This window comes from Lathamus discolor, chromosome 18 (genome assembly GCF_037157495.1).
Source record: "Lathamus discolor isolate bLatDis1 chromosome 18, bLatDis1.hap1, whole genome shotgun sequence".
Classification (NCBI taxonomy): Eukaryota; Metazoa; Chordata; class Aves; order Psittaciformes; family Psittacidae; genus Lathamus; species Lathamus discolor.
Window position 1 is genome coordinate 2,112,945 of NC_088901.1, and position 18,705 is coordinate 2,131,649.

General features: G+C 47.7%; 1 protein-coding gene across 3 annotated transcripts in view; it reads right to left on the reverse strand.

Annotated features, from left to right (window-relative positions):
• The window catches only part of FHL3 (four and a half LIM domains 3), a 29,077-nt gene that overhangs the window by 4,900 nt on the left and 5,472 nt on the right, over nt 1-18,705 (reverse strand). The window contains exon 1 of one of the 3 annotated variants that reach the window (XM_065697498.1): nt 1,795-2,026. The exons of the other annotated variants lie outside the window; for them this stretch is intronic. Within the exon in view, the coding sequence (XP_065553570.1) occupies nt 1,795-1,849 (55 nt within the window). The 5' untranslated portion in view covers nt 1,850-2,026. Of the gene's footprint in view, nt 1-1,794; nt 2,027-18,705 lie in introns of those variants that run through there. 3 annotated transcript variants of the gene reach the window in all.

Genomic DNA, 18,705 nt, shown 5'->3' on the forward strand with positions numbered 1-18,705 from the left:
CAGCTTTCAAGGAGCAGGAAGCAGGCACCCCACAGGGCCGTGCCCAGCTATCCCAGCAAACTGCTTTGCACTCCTTGCTCCATCTACAACCACTCTTCAAGGAGAAAGCACTCAGGAGGACCGGTGGTTTACCAGCAGCAGAGGTGCTGCGTGCAGATCAGACATCGCTCATTGCTCCTGGTCTCCCTCCGAGACAAGAGGTTTGAGGAACTACTTCACTTCCTTTGGAGCACGAACTCCAGAACAAGAGGATCTTCCTTCTGTTTGCTTTAGCCTCGTTATTCCTAAATATGGAGTTTTCCACTTGCAAAATCACACCCTGCTTTAACACAGGTTGCTGTCAAGTGCAGACAAGCCCGTGGAATTACATCGGAGCCATCAGCAGCAGAGTGCCACACGCTGCAGTTTTCTTCGTGAACCCACCCACTTCAGAAAGAGCTGTTATGGCTCAACCTAGCATTCAATGGGACACAAAGCTCATGGCCAAGCTCTGCGCCTCCCTGGCCATCTCCCTTAGGCTGGGAGGCAGCCTCCGGGACAGAAGCCGACCCAGACAGCTCTGACTCATGGCCGCGAGCTCCCCAGGGCTATTCTTGGTCAAGCCACACAGCTCCCAGCTGTTGTCAAGCCTGGTATGTGCTGATAGGCCTGGTGGTGAATAAACCCAGTGTTCCCACACGGCTACGTGACCAACAGAGGGGGAACAAGGTCCCTTTTCAGACACTGGTGACCCAGCTGCTGCCCGCCCCGTGCCCTGCAGTGTGGCAGGCTGCTGCGCGTGGCTGCGGCTGCAGGAGCAGCTCCGTGGCGTGCCCCTGCGAGCAGCGTGGCCTTGGGGCCATGGCTCCACCTCCAGTGCCCCCATCCAGCAGCTCCAGGCTGTTGCCAGCTGATGGGTGCCGAACTGGACCCGCTGCCCAGCTCTGCCCTCCCTCTGGGGCATCCCATGAGGTGCTGACCCCATTGGGCAGCAGCTCCAATGCGCCCCCAGCACCCTGCGTGGCTCCTGGCCACTTCTCACCCACCTCTGCCACCCCATTTGCCTTCACTCCCTGAAGCTGCCTGGGACCTTTCTCCCTGGCAAAGAATGAAAATCAAATTAATAACCCTCCTCCTCCTCCTCCTCAGCCCTGCTGAAGGGAACTTTCCAAGGTGTGTCTGTAATAAAAGGGCCTCTAATGAGCACTCCTACCCTGGGAGTGACGGTACCGCTGGAGTTGGGAGCTGCCGTGTTTGCTCAATGGGCTGTGCTTTATCTCCGCGGTCCTACAACAGGGGGTCAGGGGACATGAGAAAACACAAGGGAAGGCAAAACAACTTCAGTGGAGAAGGCTTGGATTTCCTTGGTGACACGGACTCGGCCTCCTGAGCGCTGCTGTGCCTGACACCATCCATCTGTGAGTGCCAGGCCCCAAGCTCAAAACAAGGGACAGCACTTCCCTGGGTCACAGGGACGGGAGGTGAGCAGATAAACCCAGCCAGTGCTGAACCACAAACCACCCTGATGAGGCAGGTGCTGTCCCCAGCTCCACATGCACCCTTGGGACCCAGTGCCAGCAACCACAGGAACACTATGGGTGCGAGCACCAGCTCCACAGCGAGTGCTCAGAACCTGCTCTCCCAGGGCAGCTGAGCTGTCACCATCATCAAGCCCAGGATTAAAAGTGACAGGACAGGAACACTTCAATCCCAAATGCTGTCACCCAGGCTCCTGGCAGTGCCAGGACTCATCTCCTCCACCACCAAGGGCCGCTGGCACTCCTGAGCCCACCGATGCTCTCTACCAGCACTCACCGGCAATACTGGAGGTCCCTCGCAGGATGCGTGACACAGAGGAAGCGAAAACCATATGATAACGTGGAAGACTCTTGCTCGCCCCCAAAATCTACCTATACCTGCTGCATGCTGTGTGAGCCAAGCTCCAGCTCCCAGGCTCTGGAGTCAGAGCCCCTGGCCAATGCAGAGCAAGTCCCAAGAGTGTGACGTGGCCGAGACTGCCGTGAGAGTGGATGGGATCAGACTCCAGGATGCCTCTTCCACAGAAGAAACGGAACAGCCCCAGGAAGTTTGCTCAGGGTTATTTGTACTAGATAAGCTGTTTGCTCTCTTTGTTCTGGTCTCCCATGCAGTGCTGGGCAGGGGTGTCAAAGCCCTGTGTAGTGCCAAAGCAAACTCTGCATCTTCGCACACCCCCACCAGGACACAGCAGTGCCTGAGACCAAGTTCATGGACAAGAGGGAGGTGGGACAAACGAGTCGGGAATAAAAGAAATAGTACAAAAGCTCCCAATTCTCACTGTGATTGTGGTGAGGAACCTGGAAATTGTCTCCATTGGGGAAGAAATGCATTTACAAACCCCTTTATTGAGGCTCAGATTGAGAAGTCACAATACAGGCAGTTACTATGTGCTAATTCACATGTGCTCATGCTACTTTGCAGTCTGCCCTGCCCTGTAAACATCAGCTGTGATCAAGGGTGATGTAAGTAACGCCTTCAAATACTAACCAAGGTGTTGCCCTGAAATGATGGGATTCCGGTTGCTAAGAGAGCCTTTGCTTGCCCATTACTGCATGGCTGCGGTCCCTGTGGGACAAGGAGCGAAGCAGGTCCCTCACACATGGGGACGATGGAACTGGGTGTGGGGTATTCTCCCAGCTGTCTGAGGGCAAAAATAAACAACAGATATATGCCTGCCAGCTGCCTAGCCTTTCCCTTTGACAGATATAGCTGTGCTCATTGAAGAAAGGAAGTCCAGTTCCTCTCCTGTGCCCATGAACAGCTTTGGGAACAAGAGCTCCTCTCACAAACAACATTTAAAGTGCTCCGGGATGCAAATCTGATCAGTCTGGAACAGAGCTCAGAATAGCTTCACGTATGGGAAAGGTCAGCAATTTGTCAAGGACACCCTGCCCAGTCCACTTTCTAATTAGAGAGTAACATGCACCTAACACCACCCCGGTGTCATTGTCCACAGCAACACAGCAGGTGGCTTAGCAACAGCCCCAGGAGATGAATACATTCATTTTGGTGTCCATAAACTGGGGAGCTATTATGCAAAGGAGGCAGCACAGAGTGTCCAGGGCCAGGCTTTCTGCTGCACGCAGTCACTGAAGGGTTTCACCTCCCTTTTGAGACGATTCCTGCTGCAGGGAACTCCTCCAGGGAGAGGTCTCATGTACATGGTGAACCTACAACCCTGGGCAGCTTCACACCAGGTTGGGGTTTGTTGTCAGGTCACAACCAGCTCCACTGAGTGATCCTAGAGCAGCCCATAAGGCTATTCTAGGGAAACACTAAATCTTTTCAGGACACAGGAACAGACCTGCCTTTAACTGTTGGGTTCCTGCCTATTCTCTTCCCTGGGTTGCTCTGAGCACTGCTCGTGCAGTTGCAGCTCACACCTAAACAGAAGAGACAGCACAACCTTGCTGGGACAGGCGAGTGTTCCCCATGTAAGGATGAAACCGCCCAGGGACAAAGCTTTGGAAGATGGTCCTCAACATGCTCCAAGGTCAGAGGAGGAGAAGAACGCTTTTTGTTCCCGTTGGCTTTCCAGAACCATTATGGGTCCTGGAATCTGCGTGAAATTGTTTGTGCCTGCCTCTGACCCTAAAAGGGAAACCAGCTGCTTGCTCTGAGGAGCAGCTCCAGCCCCTCTGTTCCACTGGGAATGCTTTCAGTCCTGACACTGCTCCTGCGGATCTGCTCACGGTCACCGCACACCCCAGCCCAGGCTCTCCAGGGTGGTGCGGACCAGCTCCATAGGCCACCATGCACTTCCTCATGCTGCTGCCTCTCTCTGTGCCCTCTTGCTCTGCTCCCAAACCCATGAGCACAGCTGTAGACCTGGCACAGTGGGAACAACATCCCCCATCTGCTGTTAAGGGAGATCCTGCTTTCAGGTGAGAGGCTGGAGGCAGCTTGCCAGAAAGGTGCTGAGTGTTTCATCAGCACAGCCCAGCCTGCACAGAGCAGTGTTGCATCAAGCCTTCACCCGCCTGCTTGGAGCACCACTGAGTCACTTCCTGCCCTTGGATCTCACCTTGGATCCATCTTCCAGCACTGAGCCTCCCCATGGAGACCTCGGAAATCTCAAGGATGAAGGGCTGCTCTGAGGGGGGTAAAGGCCTTACAAGGACCATGGGCCTCACCCATGGGTAGCTCCCCCATCCCCAGCACAGCAGGAGGATGCTGCAGGTCATTTCTTCAACACACAGGGAAGATTTGGTTCTTACAGGAGGAGGAGGAGGCAAATGAATCAGCCACACAGCCCCCACCTGCAGCACTGGGATGCTGTGCTTGTGCATGCACCAGGCTTGCACCACAGTTGTTTGCCCAAGCACGGGCAAACCAACCTCCTGCTCAGGCTGCTCTGGGCTCTGCAACAGATTTAGTGAAATGGCTGGCACAGTTGTACGGAAACACCCTGCATTTCCAATTCTATTGCATTTCCAATGAAACCAGTGCTGTCCGAATCACCCTGCTCAGCAAAGCAGGCAGCCTCCTGAAAATACCCACGACATTGAGAGGAACAAGTAGCAGAAACTGTTCAAGCCTCTGGTAAGTGACAAAGAAGACCTAGGTTGTTGCACGAGTTTAATACAGTCTTAGGCTGGCAAATTGAGGGTTTCCTAACGTTCAAGAAAGGACCTCTGAGGTTTCCTCTAACCAAAGAGCAAAACCGCATCATGTGGACTCCTCCTGACAGCTCTGAGGACAGACCATGATGAGTGCTAAAATCACAACTGTCCTTCAGATGTCTGCTCTTCCCCTTAAACCAACAAAGCCTCACCTGCCTGCAGCACACAGCCTGCCCAGAGGCGCTGCAGGAAGCACTGCACTGTTTGCACAGGCTCAGACATCACACCCGGTCCAAGGTGAGCAACGGCAAACGGCCACGGCGCAGGGCACGGCCACCACGTTCTGGAGGGCGCGGCAACACTGAGCAATGCCTTCACAGGCAATGCCTTCTAGGAGATGCTGTGAAGGGCAGGTACACAGAGCCCAGTCCTGCCCAAAAGCAGCTTCCTGCGGGGAGGAGAGGCTGAGTAATGAGGTTACACATGCATTGAGGATCACCTCATAGAGACAAAGGCCAGCTCTGGTAAATGTAGTACGAGGTGCCCTCTGCCTCAGAAAACAGGCAGAGGCACAGGATGAGAGGCAGGAAGCATCTTTATCACTTTATCCATTAGTGACATGCCACAATTACATGCTAATGTTTATTTGCTATATCAGCACTACTCTACAGAGGAGGAGGTGATGGGATGCATCTCCAGGAGGCCAGGCTCGCTTTCACGCTGTCCTGTAACACCAGCAGTGCTGATCCTGGGAGGAAAATGACCACTGGTCTAAGACTCAAAAGATCTGCAAAGCAGCAAGGATTTTAAGGTTTAACTTTTTGAATTATCAGAAATGATCGGCCACATCTCTCAGAAAGGCCAAAAACAAGAGACCATGCGCAGTCATCTCTCTGCACATGGAAGTAATTTTGGCCTCGATGTGCATACAGACTCCACTAGATATGGTCTGCAAGAAATCTTGACATGGACGCGAGGCTGTCCGGAAGCCCAAAACTCTGCTGTGGTTTCAAAACACCAGTGAGTTCACAGACCTTTTTCCTCTAAATACTTCATTCTGTCTCCCAAGATAAGGGAACATAACCCAAAACTTTTCCTGTGTGAAAGGAAAACCTGCTGCTAATAAGTCAGGCTCTCACAAGGCAGCATCCCCATACAAGGTAATAGGACAAAGCCCAAAGCAGTATTTGTGCACACTGGGACTTTTGTCCCTTCTCTACCCTTTAAAGAAAGAATCTCTTTTTAATGAGGCCGCAGTTGCAGGGGAATCCAATTTTCCATGCTACAGTGGAAAACCAGGCGCATTTGCCCATCTGAGATTCAAATTGTAGTTTCCTGTGGCCAAGACCTTGCTTTTTTTGCTTTTCAGCTGCTTTTGTCCCTTTCCTCCTCAGATTCGCCCTGTCCGAGCAGGTCCTCTGGATCCAGCTGTGAGCTGAAGCATCTGCACAGGGAGCATGAAGATACGTGGTTTGGAGGAAGAGAAACAGACCTGTTCAAACACAGCAGCAGCGAGAAATGCCAGGCTTCCCATGGGTGCTGGTCACCTTCCAATATCCCAACCAAGGGACAGCAGAGTGCAGGCTCACAACAAGAAAGGTAACAGGAATTCCAGGCCTCCCTCTAGACTTATTTTCTTTAGGGAAAGTTAATTCTACCAGGGTTAAAGAAAGAAGCTTAAGAGCCCCTTCTATGGACCCATAAAATGGAAAGCTCTGCCCAGAAGGAAAGGATGCAATGATTTAAAAGTCATTACTAAAGGCAAGGGGTAATTAACTATTTCAGGTTCTGAACAAAACCCTCCCTCTACAGAGGGCAGCTTGGACCAAGGGTGGCACCAACGGCAGTGGAGCGGTTGGGCCACATTCAGAACAAGCAGCCTGTGCCATTCTGCTGACATTAAAACTGAATGTTTGCTCAAGAGATCAGCTGTTAATCTCCTTCTGAATGTATACAGAGCAAGCAAATTCTGCATGCTCAACAGGAAGTCTGGAATTGAAACCATTTGGGCAGTTTGGACCTGTCAGGACTCAAACAGACCACTGAACTGAAGGAAGAAGTGGAAGAGGAGTAAGGTACGGATGCATCAGAAGCCTCTCCCAGCCAAATGAAGTCCTTTTTAAGGATGGTTAAGGAACCTCTGGTTTAAAAATGTGCCAGAAGAGATTCTGGCCAGTGTCTGAAGAGGCTTGGGAGGAAGGAGAGACTGCCTGCCCCAAGCTCCACATCACAGGTACTTTCCCCTGCCACGTGCAACGCTGGCCAAGCAGGAGCCTGCTGCCAGCAGTAGCTTACACAACACAAACCTGCTACTGAAGCTCATCACTGCTGCAGAACAGCAGCTGTAGACATGGCCAGGGTGACCGTAATAGGAAGAAAGATGCTGGAGCCAAGTTTCAGGGAGTGTCACTGATCACAGGATCAGAGGAGTGAGAGTCATGGTCCAGGGAAGCTCCCATCGGCTTGTGGTGCCTCAACAGCCCTGGCACAAACACCATCAGCTACTGGGTGCTTGACAGACTACACCATAAGAGTATGCCAATGTCCAGTCCACAAATTCCCTTAGTTTCCTCCTTCCACTAGAAAACTAGGCGAGAAGGAGGAACCTGTTGCTTGTGCACGGCTGAACAGGCCTTTCAGACATACTGAGCAGACCGTGCATTAACCATCGTCCTACTGGCAACAAACAGTAATGCAAGAACACAAAACAAAGCCTAGAGATAGTCATCAACCATATAAAACAAATTAATGGGCAGTGGCTGGCCTCCAGGCCCCGCATTTTACACCAGGTTTAGGCAGAAGCTGATCTGAACAGTGAAATGCCTGTTGCTTAGCACGGTGTAATTTAGCTGTGGACCTTCTTTGCCTGTGTCATTATGAAGTGATGGGCAAGAAAAGGTGGTGGGAAGGGATCATAACTGGCTGAAGTTTCATCAAAAAGTAATGTGGAGAGTATATATAAATGCACATGAAATTAGAACTTGGCAGATGAGGTGTTTCATGGTACCTGACTGTTGTAGCATGTGTGGTTTTTGTTGTGCTACAGCCTCGTAACACCACACATCATGGCAACTACAACCGTGCATGAGGAACAGAGCACTGCACGAGGTCAGCATTCTCCAGCAACAAACATCTTGACCACAAAGCTCAAAGGGGAAAATGCATCCATGCCCCAAACTCAAAAGGCAGAACTCGGTCACAGAGCCTAGGATGCCATAACCCTTCCAGATGCAGAAACCCACAGTGAGATCTTTATAATGCTCTGGCTGGTAGAGAGGGAAAAAGGGAGTCCCGAAGAATAAGCATGTTGTGAGGATTATAATCTAGCAATGAAAGTTTAAATTTAGACTGGATTGCTTTATTATAACCCAGCAAAGTTGGCCCAGAGCCATAGAAATGCCTGACTGCTTATCCAACTGCACAAACCCAGGGCTCCGGCAAGAGCGTTTCAAAATCTCTTTGCCCCATGAAATAAAGGTCATCCCCAGTATGCCAGAATTCGAACATGAAAGCATGACAGGAAATGACTAACTGCACACTGAGGCCAATTTACCTTCATCTTAGATCTGCTCAGCGCACAAGAATCCTGCAATTCAAACAGACATCACAGCCTAAATGCAACAAAACCAAGCTGACTGCTCTGGCTGCTCGGTCTTGGGGTCTGTACATCTCAGTACAGATCTCACTGCGACCTACTGGAATTCCACTCTGTTTTCCTAAAGGTCTCTTACAATTCTAGCCCTGCGCTGTAGTTTTCACTTTTCTTCTAGGCAGCTGTTATTTAAATCGAGGATGAAGCCATTCTTCTTTCTAAGGCAATACATAAGTTAGCATGCACAAAGCTTTTCACCCACCCTGAATAAAAGGTACTTAGATTATACCTCTATTTTGCACATAAAGGCAATCAAGGGGCTGCTTCAAGTGTGCTTCTGAATGAGCACATATGGGAGCTTGTGGGCAAGCTATAGGATGCTGTGATTGTGCACATGTTTTGTGCTCATGTGCTGCAAAGCAAACCTGCTTGGTCTGATCCCTTACTGTCTTCTCCAGAAAGCCTGACAGCTCTTTGCTGATTAAGGCTCTGCTCAACTTCAGGGCTTTTTTAATAAACAAAGCAACTTTGACTTCCAGTAGCAGGAAAAGACACATAAACCAGACATGTTTCATTTAATGCATGCCTATTGCTTAAAGGGCAAAGTGCATTTTTTCACCAAATTTGGTCAAAATACTCCCTTTTCCAACTTGATTCTTTGCCCCCAAAACATGAGCGTTGATTCTATTCTTGCAGCTATACTGACTGAGAACGGTAACCTGCATTATAATCCTGGCAGTTTGGTGCCTTTTGGGTCTCTCCACCTGCACGCAAAACCAGCAGAGAAAGCCAGGAAGGTGACAGGAGAGATGCCTCTCCCTCCATCCTACCACTAACCATGGGCCTCTCCACCTGTCTGCATGAGAAGTAAGGACAGTCTCAATCTAAGGTCCTTTTTACAGCTGCTGGTGTCCCTTGCAAGCAAAGGCAATTACAGCTCTGTAGCCTGCAGCATGTGAGCAGCTTCTAAATCTGGGGAAGGACTGAATCCTGGCAAAGGCAAATTGTCTCAGGTTACCATCCCGAGAACTGCTTGCCTGTGGTCCGAAACAAAACTAAGATCATTTGTTGCCTGGGAGATGCTGTTATGTGCCAGCTGCAGCCCTCCTGAAAAAGGTATTGCTCTGCAAGGACAGCATAGCCGAGCCCTCCGAGCACCAGAAAGCACACAACGGGGACAGACGGGATCACTGGGAGGGGAAAACAGCCCCTGCTTTTAGCCATGGCCTTGCCAACATAGAAGGGAAACAAGCTTCCTTCTTTTGTGGCTGAAGATTTCTCTGCTAGGTGATGCGGTCATCCGGTGTCATTCACTTCAGTGATAGAGAGCCAGTTATCTTCAAATCAGGCTCCCTTTTAAAGCATTTCTCACTGGCACCTTTAAAACCTGCTCTTAGATACCACACATTTTGAACCACAGACATCATAAATAACATCAGTTGTAACTGTCACATATTTAATAAAACACCTCTAAGAAGTAACAACATGCTTTCCTATTTCTGCCGTGCTGCGTCACCATATTTTGAGCTAGAGTGGTACCCATACGGGAAAACTGGTGCCACATCCAAAAAGACTAAGTGGGAACAGCCATTTTAAGGGGCACAAATGCTCAGAGAACTGACAAATGCCTTTATATCATGTATTTACCCCTCGGGTTTGCAACATCTATGCCCCTGCCCACTGCATGGGTCTGCCTCTGAACTGGCTGTTGCTCAGCATGAAAATCTGGGCAACGTGGGACACTGCTGGTGATGGGTGGCACAGTAAAGCACGAGTGCTGGCTGTCCCTAAAAACTCCCAGAGAGAGGAAAAGTACTCCTTCACAGAAATAACCCAACAGACGAAGCAAAGTAACATTACAGAGCCCCTGTTCCAGGTCTGTGGCTCATTTGCAGAACCTCATTCTCTCATTCAGATCTGAGATTTACAAGGAAACCTACACAAAACAGATTTGTCACAGATTAAAAAGGCACCGAAAGGTCAGAATTTTAACTAATAGAGGCTCCTCTCATGACAACTTTCAGGTAAAGACCAAGAAGAGTTGATGTTTCAGCCCCTGAAGCAGCAGATACAAAGCAATGCCCCACTTCTTTGCTGCAGAGAAGGTGCTTCACGCTCATCCACTGAAGGAACCAACAGCAACCTGCTCTTTGACTACATTGAAAGGTCTTCCAAGGCTCTTTTGCATGCACATGCAGTTCAAGGATCATGGGCTTTACTGCAACAAGTCACCACCAACTCCCTAATAACCCTCCTTCAGTTCTCTAGACCAACCAGAACAAAAAAAGCCCTCTATTTCCAAGTGGTTTGTCCCACATTGGCAAAGCCCAAGACACAAAATAGACCAGTTCTCTGTTACCTTGCATTGTTGAATGCGATGGGCCAGCGTAAAACCCAACAGTCCCAGTAGCTCTCCCAGTGACTCACAGCACAGACAGTCGGAGCAGGTGCCACCAGCAAGAGACTCTCAGTGGTAAATCATCACTTCGCCAGCAAAACCCTCAAGTGCTTGCCCAGAAACAAAGCAGTCACATCATAAACCAGAGGGTGACATCAGTACAGGGATTGCATTTCCTACAGAGGTTTAAATGTCACTACTTGTGACTGGAAATCGGACACTTATATTCAAGTTACTCTAAATTTGCAGAAGACACGGAAGAATTGCGATTCTGATTTTGTGTAGGTACGGCTCACTTCCAAATCCTTTCTATTTCTCAATGTCGTGATGACAGAAAAGGAAAGAAAAACAGAGAGCAAGCAAAACTTGTAACATAAAGTGAAAAGCAAACGAACATCAGTTTAAGGCTGCCTTACCAAGTTGGGTGTGAATGAGGTGAGCAGCAGAACTCCTTGATTTCCACTGGAAAGGGTCAGTGTGAGTCAAACAGCTTGATCTACTTGGGACCCAGTTACTCAAACATCTCTGGATTTCGCTCTTCCAATCTTATTCAAAGTTCTGCTCTACATCTTCTAAACTTAAAGCTCTCAAGGATCTGAAAGCACTTATTTCATCATTCCTTAGTTGAGCCACAGAGTACAAAGACTCTTCATATAGACACATATATACACACACACATACACAGCCTGTGCATATGGTCTAACACCTTCACCAACCTGAAGTGCATTTGTGATTTTCCACACACAGCTCTTCAGGCTGTCCAAAAGCAACATATCCAAGACTTCTACCCAAGCACAATGGGTCAGATTTAATCTTGCTGTGAGTTACATGATGTTTGCACAGGGTTGAGAAATACTAGAAATCAAACTGCTCTTGGCTGAGTTACATGCAACATTGCGTACTTCTTGATATTAATGACTCTTTAGTAAGTACTGCCATTACTCTACATATTCCAGAATACTCCGAGTTAGGCATGGCAGCAATTTTCTTGGTATGAAGTGTTCCCTGAGTTAAAGGTAGCCACTGAAATGCCTTAAAATGTAAAGGCTGACTTTTCTCTTCGGAAATTTCCCTGTGCTGAGAAAAGAGGCAGATGAGAATAACTAATCCACATTTAAGGACACAAACTAAAGATTAGTTTCTTTACTTGGAAAGTAGTTTAGCTCCTTGACTCCCTGCTGCAAACAACACAAATAAGATGATCCAGTGCAAGAGCATAAATGAAAGGGCACTCAGTTTCCACAGATCCAACATCCCGTAACTCTCATGGGATTGTTGCTTCCTCAGTTCCATAACGGTTGTCACCAGGAAAAAACATTATTTACCCTTGTAATACCTGCAGGGCAGGCAGTTATTTTATCTCCCTTGTGGGATTTGCACCTCAGTGGGTTCTGGCACAAGGCAAGCTTGGGAGAACTAAAAATGGAACCAAGATCCAAGTCCCTGTCCATCTTTCTTCTTCTGAGATGCAGCACATATCCCTGCAGCCTGGAAACCGTGACACCCACTAATGCATGTTATAGACCTGTGTCCACATAGATTCCACAAACTGAGCTCTGTCACAGGCATGGAAAAAAAGGAAGGAAGAGAAGGATGATAAGAACATGAGCTTTAAGGTCCTTTCCAACCCGAACCATTCTATGACGGACAGACACAGTACTGCTCAGTTATCAAGTACAGTTAATCCAGACTGCACATCTTTCAACCAAGTAACACCATGCCTTTGCTAGTTGCTCCTACTATTTAAACTTTAGGCTTTCAAAGTGAGTGCTCTGGGTTGGAAGAAGGCACTGGGGTAGTGGAGCACCAGGAGTTACACATCAATTCAAAGTGATTAATCCTGAGGAATAGAAAAAGCCATGTTTTCCTCAAATGAGAGGAGCTGAATTCCAAGGTGAGGTCAAAAGTCTGGCAAGAGTCAGCAGTTTAGGCTGGTACGTGGGATCATGCTGCTGACAAAAGCAGTCCTTCCACTCGGAAACATTTCGTGAGCCACATGTTTTTTGTTGCTGTTCTTTCTTCACCATCTTCCCATCCTAAGCAATACCTGGGAATACTGCCATCAGATGTGGATCTCGGGGAGGAATTTTGGTCTTCAACCATGCTGAAATTAGGCCTTTCGGACATTTAATATTATTTATTCAATTTCATTTGAAGAGCCTTAAAAAAAAGACCTTTTCCACCAAGAGTCCTGAGTTAGGATAAATGCTGTTTTGGTGGAAAATAGCATGATCAGCAGCCACACAGCTCTGACCTGCAACAGAAATTACCTAACCTCTGATACACGCACATGAGGGAAATCCTGTGGGCTCGGATCGTTCAATAAGGTTGTTTTACACTTAGAGGAACACCACATGTCCAGAATGGGCTCTCAGCTGCTAAGATACAGCCTGAAAATCAACTGCTCCTTGGTTTTACAATGGGTTTTTGCGTTCTCTATTAAATAAAACCTCCCAAAGCCCTCAGGAGGCAGAGCTCAGCCTGGAAAGGATTTTGATGGTTACACTGTAAACCCACAGAAAGCAGGGACCTAGAAAGGAAACAGCTCATTATAGATGAAATCTTGATCCTAGGTTCTGCCCGAAACAACTGGGATTATTAATCCAGATAAGCAAATTCCTGGTGCTGAACCCCACTCCGATATTTAAAGCAATTCAGAGAAGATGCTGAGTAGTCCCTTTTCTCCTCAGATAACGACATTGGAACTGTATTCATCGGTGAATTTCTAAGTGAACACTTGAAATCTGGGTAAACAAATTCAAAATATCAAGGCCATATTTACATTCCAGGGTAATAATTCAATATTTAACATCTCCTGCTTCCAGTATTCTAGGGTTTTCTATGCACCGAAGCATTTAGCCATGTAAAAACCAGCTGTAGCAGCTGGAAGACATTCATTGGGGCCGCCAAGATTAATTAGTTTAAAAATACATTACTAAAGTGTTCATTTTATTTCCAAAAAGCTAACCCTGCTGCTTTCAGCTCTATTAGGGGGCTTGGTGAATAATGCTTATGCAATGTTCTCAGCAGGAGGGATCAGATGCCACAGTTTCACAAATGCATACAAATATCTTAACTAAAACAAGTCTTGGATTTCGGTTAATGCTCCTCTGGACTGACTCAAGTAATTATTCACAGCAATATGAAAAGCAGCTTGCAAATAGTTTCTTCTTTCTCCTCTACACCCAAATGCCCAGTGCTGAAAACTGCTTTACAAAATCACTGATGAAATCTCTCTTCATACCTGGCATTCACATCCCTGTGTTAAAGAATGATAAAACACAACAAGGCTCTGTGCATGCCTTTTCTCTCCAAGAAGTTCCTGCATAATCGTAACACAGCTTTTGAAAAATCAAACAAACAAGAGTCAGAGCTGAGATTGTAACAGAAAACAAGGGTTCGATTTGGCTTAGCATCCACAGGGATCACTTTTCTGGCCAACAGTTTGCAAAGGGTTATTTATGGCTAGCCATTTTTTTGCTGGAAGATGCTGAGGTTTTAGCAGAGTTTCTGCAGAGTATGCAACAGCATTCAGCATTTGCTCAGCTAATGAGTTAAATCACTGCAGCTCTCCGATGACTTGAAGATTATGGGTGTAGGAAAAGGGAATGCTTGGCGAGGGGAACTTTCAGCAGTCACCACCAAGCTGCGGTTAAAACAGACACCAATGACTCTATTCAGCTCCCAAACCTCAGACAGTTTCCATTTTCTCAATAACAAAGCATTTTTGTGGAATGAGGTAACAGTCTCCATCTGCCAGGTTCTAACTCTCCACTAGGATTTCTCAAGAGCGTGGCTGAATGAGGGCTGGCCAGAGGAGCCCAGGGCTGCACAAGGCAGGAGTCCTTCCTGCCTGGGAAACAAAGGGACAAAGCTGACCCAGGACAGACCTGGAGAGGAGCCTCTGGGATCATCACAGGAAATCTGCTGGGAGTTTGTATCAAAAGTAGCCTCAAGGTAGCTGCAACCAGTTAAGGAGAGTGCAAAAGGCTGAGGAAAGTGAGACTTTGCACTAACGATGGACTGGGACAGGCAGGAGGGAGCAGAAGATAAATGGGTGCCACAGGTTCAGTGGTCAGCAATCCATCATAGAAGTGTCAGGAGCACAGAGCAGTGTGATTTAGAAGTGAACAGAGGTCTGTGAGCACACAGTGCAAACAGGAATACCTGAAAGGCCGTGCAGCTGAGCCAGAAGAGTTACAGCCTCAGAACAGAGGTTGGAGGTGGTCTGGGGTTTGTTCTTGCCTTGGTTTTGTATGTGGCAGCCTGCATCTTGGCTTCTTAATTCCAGGGATGCTGAGCACCATTCCTTTGATTTCAGGCAAAGTCAGCTCAGTCCCTCTGAAGAGCAGACTGCTCATTTAGATTCAGATTAAGATCCTGCATCCTATTGGAACCCCACATCCAGCCCTCATCTCCTTCTGTAAGCAGCTCAGACTCTCAGCTCCAGGTTCAGCACATCTCACCTGCCTGCCCTGCCAAAGGATGAGCAAACCAGAACACCACAACCCCAGGCTCACTCATGCAAATAAAGGTAAAAACCTTGGAACGGCATGGAGAGGTGAGGCCAGCTGGAAAGAGCTCGGAGGAAAACGTGGCTACACAGCACGTAACATCAGGAAAGGATCTTCATGGCGCATGTGGGATTTCTGATCCTTTTTTTTTTTGTCCCTGCATATATAAATCTTTAAAAAGCAACGCAGGAAATTCCCCAGGACACTGCAGCAGCTGGTGCAAATGGATGCCACGGGCAGGTCACAACATACAAGATCCAACTTAGTTACTACTTTGGTAAAGAGTGCTGCCAGGAGCAGTTATTCACACCATGTGGAGCCCTCGTTGCCTGTGTGACAGAACACATCTGACTACAAATTCTGAGTCAAATTTATAGTCAAATGTCTATTCAGAAGGACAAGAAAACATGTCTAAAAAACCCATCTGATGGTATTATTTTAGTCTGGTGCATCAAGTTGTGTATTTACAAGGACAACAACAAGGATTGTCAAGCAGAAACTGCTCCAAAGCCATTTTTGCACAAATTTCATTGAAATTTGCAATCAGATCTATGATACTACTGCACTACAAAGGAAGAACCAGTGAGGAGGAAGATTTAGGTGTAGATAGTCCTGTTTAACATTCACCAGAGCATCAGTTTTACTGATCTGCCACAAAACTTCATAGCTGAAGACTCAACCAAAACAAATGCATTTAACCCTGGTGCTATTTAGTCTGAGGGAGATGCTGAAATCTGTATAGTCATACATATTCATATGCACTAACAAGCAACAAACTCAAAAACACAAGATGCAACTGGAACTCAGCTCAGCTGCAACCCAAATTGAGAGAAATCCCACTTCCAAAGATGCCAGCTCTCTAACCATCAGTCCTTATTTCTGCAGGTCAGGCACAGCCTCCCAGACATGCACTGATGCAAAGCAAGGGGGAGCTTTTTAACAGGTTTTGACAGGGTGCCCAGAGAAGCTGTGGCTGCCCCATCCCTGGCAGTGCTCAAGGCCAGGTTGGACAAGGCTCAGAGCAAGCTACTCTAGCGGAAAGTGTCCCTGCCTATGGCAGGGGGTTGGAGCTGGATGAGCTTTAAGTTCCCTTCCAACCCAAACCATTCTATGATGATTCTATGAATATCAGAAGATATGGGGTGTACTCACACCACTGCTGCCAATTTCCTGCATGGCCTTGTACAACTCCCTTCCCACCTCTACATCCCGTTCTCTCACCTAAAGCGAAGGCAGTTTTTCAGTTGCTTTTCTGAAGGCATTCGTGTTCCTGTAGCTTTTTTCTCTTGAAGCTTCAAAAACGTTAGTATTGACCCCCTCACTCTCTAGTTCAATACCACGTACCCAGCTGGATACCTGGGGAACACAGCTGCCAAGTGGCATACCTTCTTTCCCAGCCAGGACAACCCATTTCCCAAGCCGTTTTTCTTCCTATGAAGAATGCTGCTGCCAAATCTCTAACGCTAGCCTCACTGCAAGGTCAGCCAAAGAGAACTTCCATCAGAGATGAGCTCTGCTAGAGAAGGCTCCCTGGAGATCGTAAGAATAGTACAGTCAAGCCCAGATGGCAACAACGTGCAGAGCACATTTCCAGCAAACAGTGACTGGGCAGAGGACTATGCAAACTCAAGTCCATCCTGAGTTCTGCTATCTGCTAGCTAAGCGCTCAAGTCTAGGCTGAGGCCTTTGGGAAAGGTCAGGGTGGATTTACAGGCTCTGGAGATACTGCTTTTGTTCTCACTCTTTGCTTCTCAGTTCTTTCGTTAAAAGATACTAATCTCTCTGTAAGGCAGCTCTTTGGAGCCAAGAGTTTAGATATTATTGCAAAACATATGCTTAAAAGAGACTGGAAATGATGTTGGCAGTGTTACAGAGGGGAGCGAAGTGCAGCTTTGGGTCAAAACAAGAAAAAATAAACCTAAGCTAGTAAGCAATTCCCATGCGATGGTTTAGGAGAGCCAGCAAAGGCTTCTTCTAGAAAGAAAACAATACTGTGAGAACGAAGCTAACAAGAGCTGGCTCTTGGAAAAATAAAAGAGGCCCGTAATGAGCCAGAGTATTGCCAACAGCACATATCCAAGAGAATCTTTCTGGGAAACCGACCCAAGTCATTACACTGGAAAGCCCTGTGGGACGAGGGACCTTGAGGCTAAAAGCTGGCAAATTGCTTCATCAGTTAAGGTTGGTCCCAATGTTTTCTCCTGTGTAAGAATAATTTGTTTTAGCCTACAGGTCTCTACAGAGCAATGGGTAAATTCAGGCTGCTTCCTCTGGGAAGGGAAACGGAGTGCTTGGCAAAGCCCTGCCCAATGGGATGTATATAGGTTTCCCACCATTGACATCCCTTCAGCCCAACACCCAGCCCAGTGCACCCAGGCTGTTGGCTTTGCTTCACTCCCATGCACCACCGGCCATGGTGCAGCAGGCACATCATGCTGATGGACACCTACCCCAGCCACTTTGGTCAGTCCTCCACTGCAGAATGTGATGACTGTGACTCCACAGAAGCATCTTTTGGGGCCTCATTCATCCAAAATGGACAGTTAAAGCAATTACTCTGATGCATCTTGTTTTCCAGAGGGGTAACGAGACTTTGTTCTATCTCTCCATTTCCAAGAGATCTGTTAATACACCATGGAATAGGTATGCTGATGCAGAGTTGTGTAGGTAAGGCTTTTGTATTCAGCCTTCTCTTTTATTTCCAGCCCAACCACTCATAGTTGCAGGAGTGTACAGATCACAGAAGACAATGAATGTGATCCCTCACTGCGCTTCTCTGCTGGCACAGAACAATCCGGCATTGGCAGGGGATGTCAAGGTGCTGTCTAATGACTTTCCTCCCCTTCCAACTCCTTTTCTGATTCATGTTGCCATCTTCCTTGCAATTGACCTAAATAACATGTTCAGGCAGCGCTGGAAGTGTTTCTGCCTCATACTTCAATAGCAGCAAGATCTCCACACTTGGAAAGGGTAATTCTTGGGAAAGTCACACCTCAGGTCGCTTCAGAGCGTCCTTCCCGGGAAAGGAACAGAAGCACCCTGTCTTGTCTCACTTCATCTGTAAGACTTCCTGGCTACAGGAGAACAAAGGTTGCCCAGGAGCAGAGAAAACACATGCTACGTCTGTGCCCAAGCCCCAGCAAATCCGAACAGTGTGGGCAGAGTATTCGGTTACCTCATTTCCAGGTGTGCTGTCAGCATGAGCCATGACTGGCTTGGGATGAAAGAGGGAAAACTGTTCCTAGATCTGGACTTGTCTGCATCGTTTATGGTAATTATTGCCCAGCAGCCTTTAATCCTTTAATGTCATATCACACTCTCAGCCCTCAGTTTCTCTATAACCTTTTGATCACCGCTTGCTGTTCCACTCAAGAGGAGGCTGGAAGATGGAGTACAAGACCACACTATCCCAGCAGAGCCAAAGCGAAGAGGAGAGCTAAGAAAGCCACTACAGAAGAACATCAGCAGGTCAGCCATTATCAGACACACAGTGGTTATGTATGCTAGCAACATAAAAGCACTTAAACCAGCCATTACTCAAATAGTAGCTCTCCAGCTATTTACTTCAGCACCTTTTATAACATAAAGCATTCAACACCACTGGATCGCAGGAATACAGGG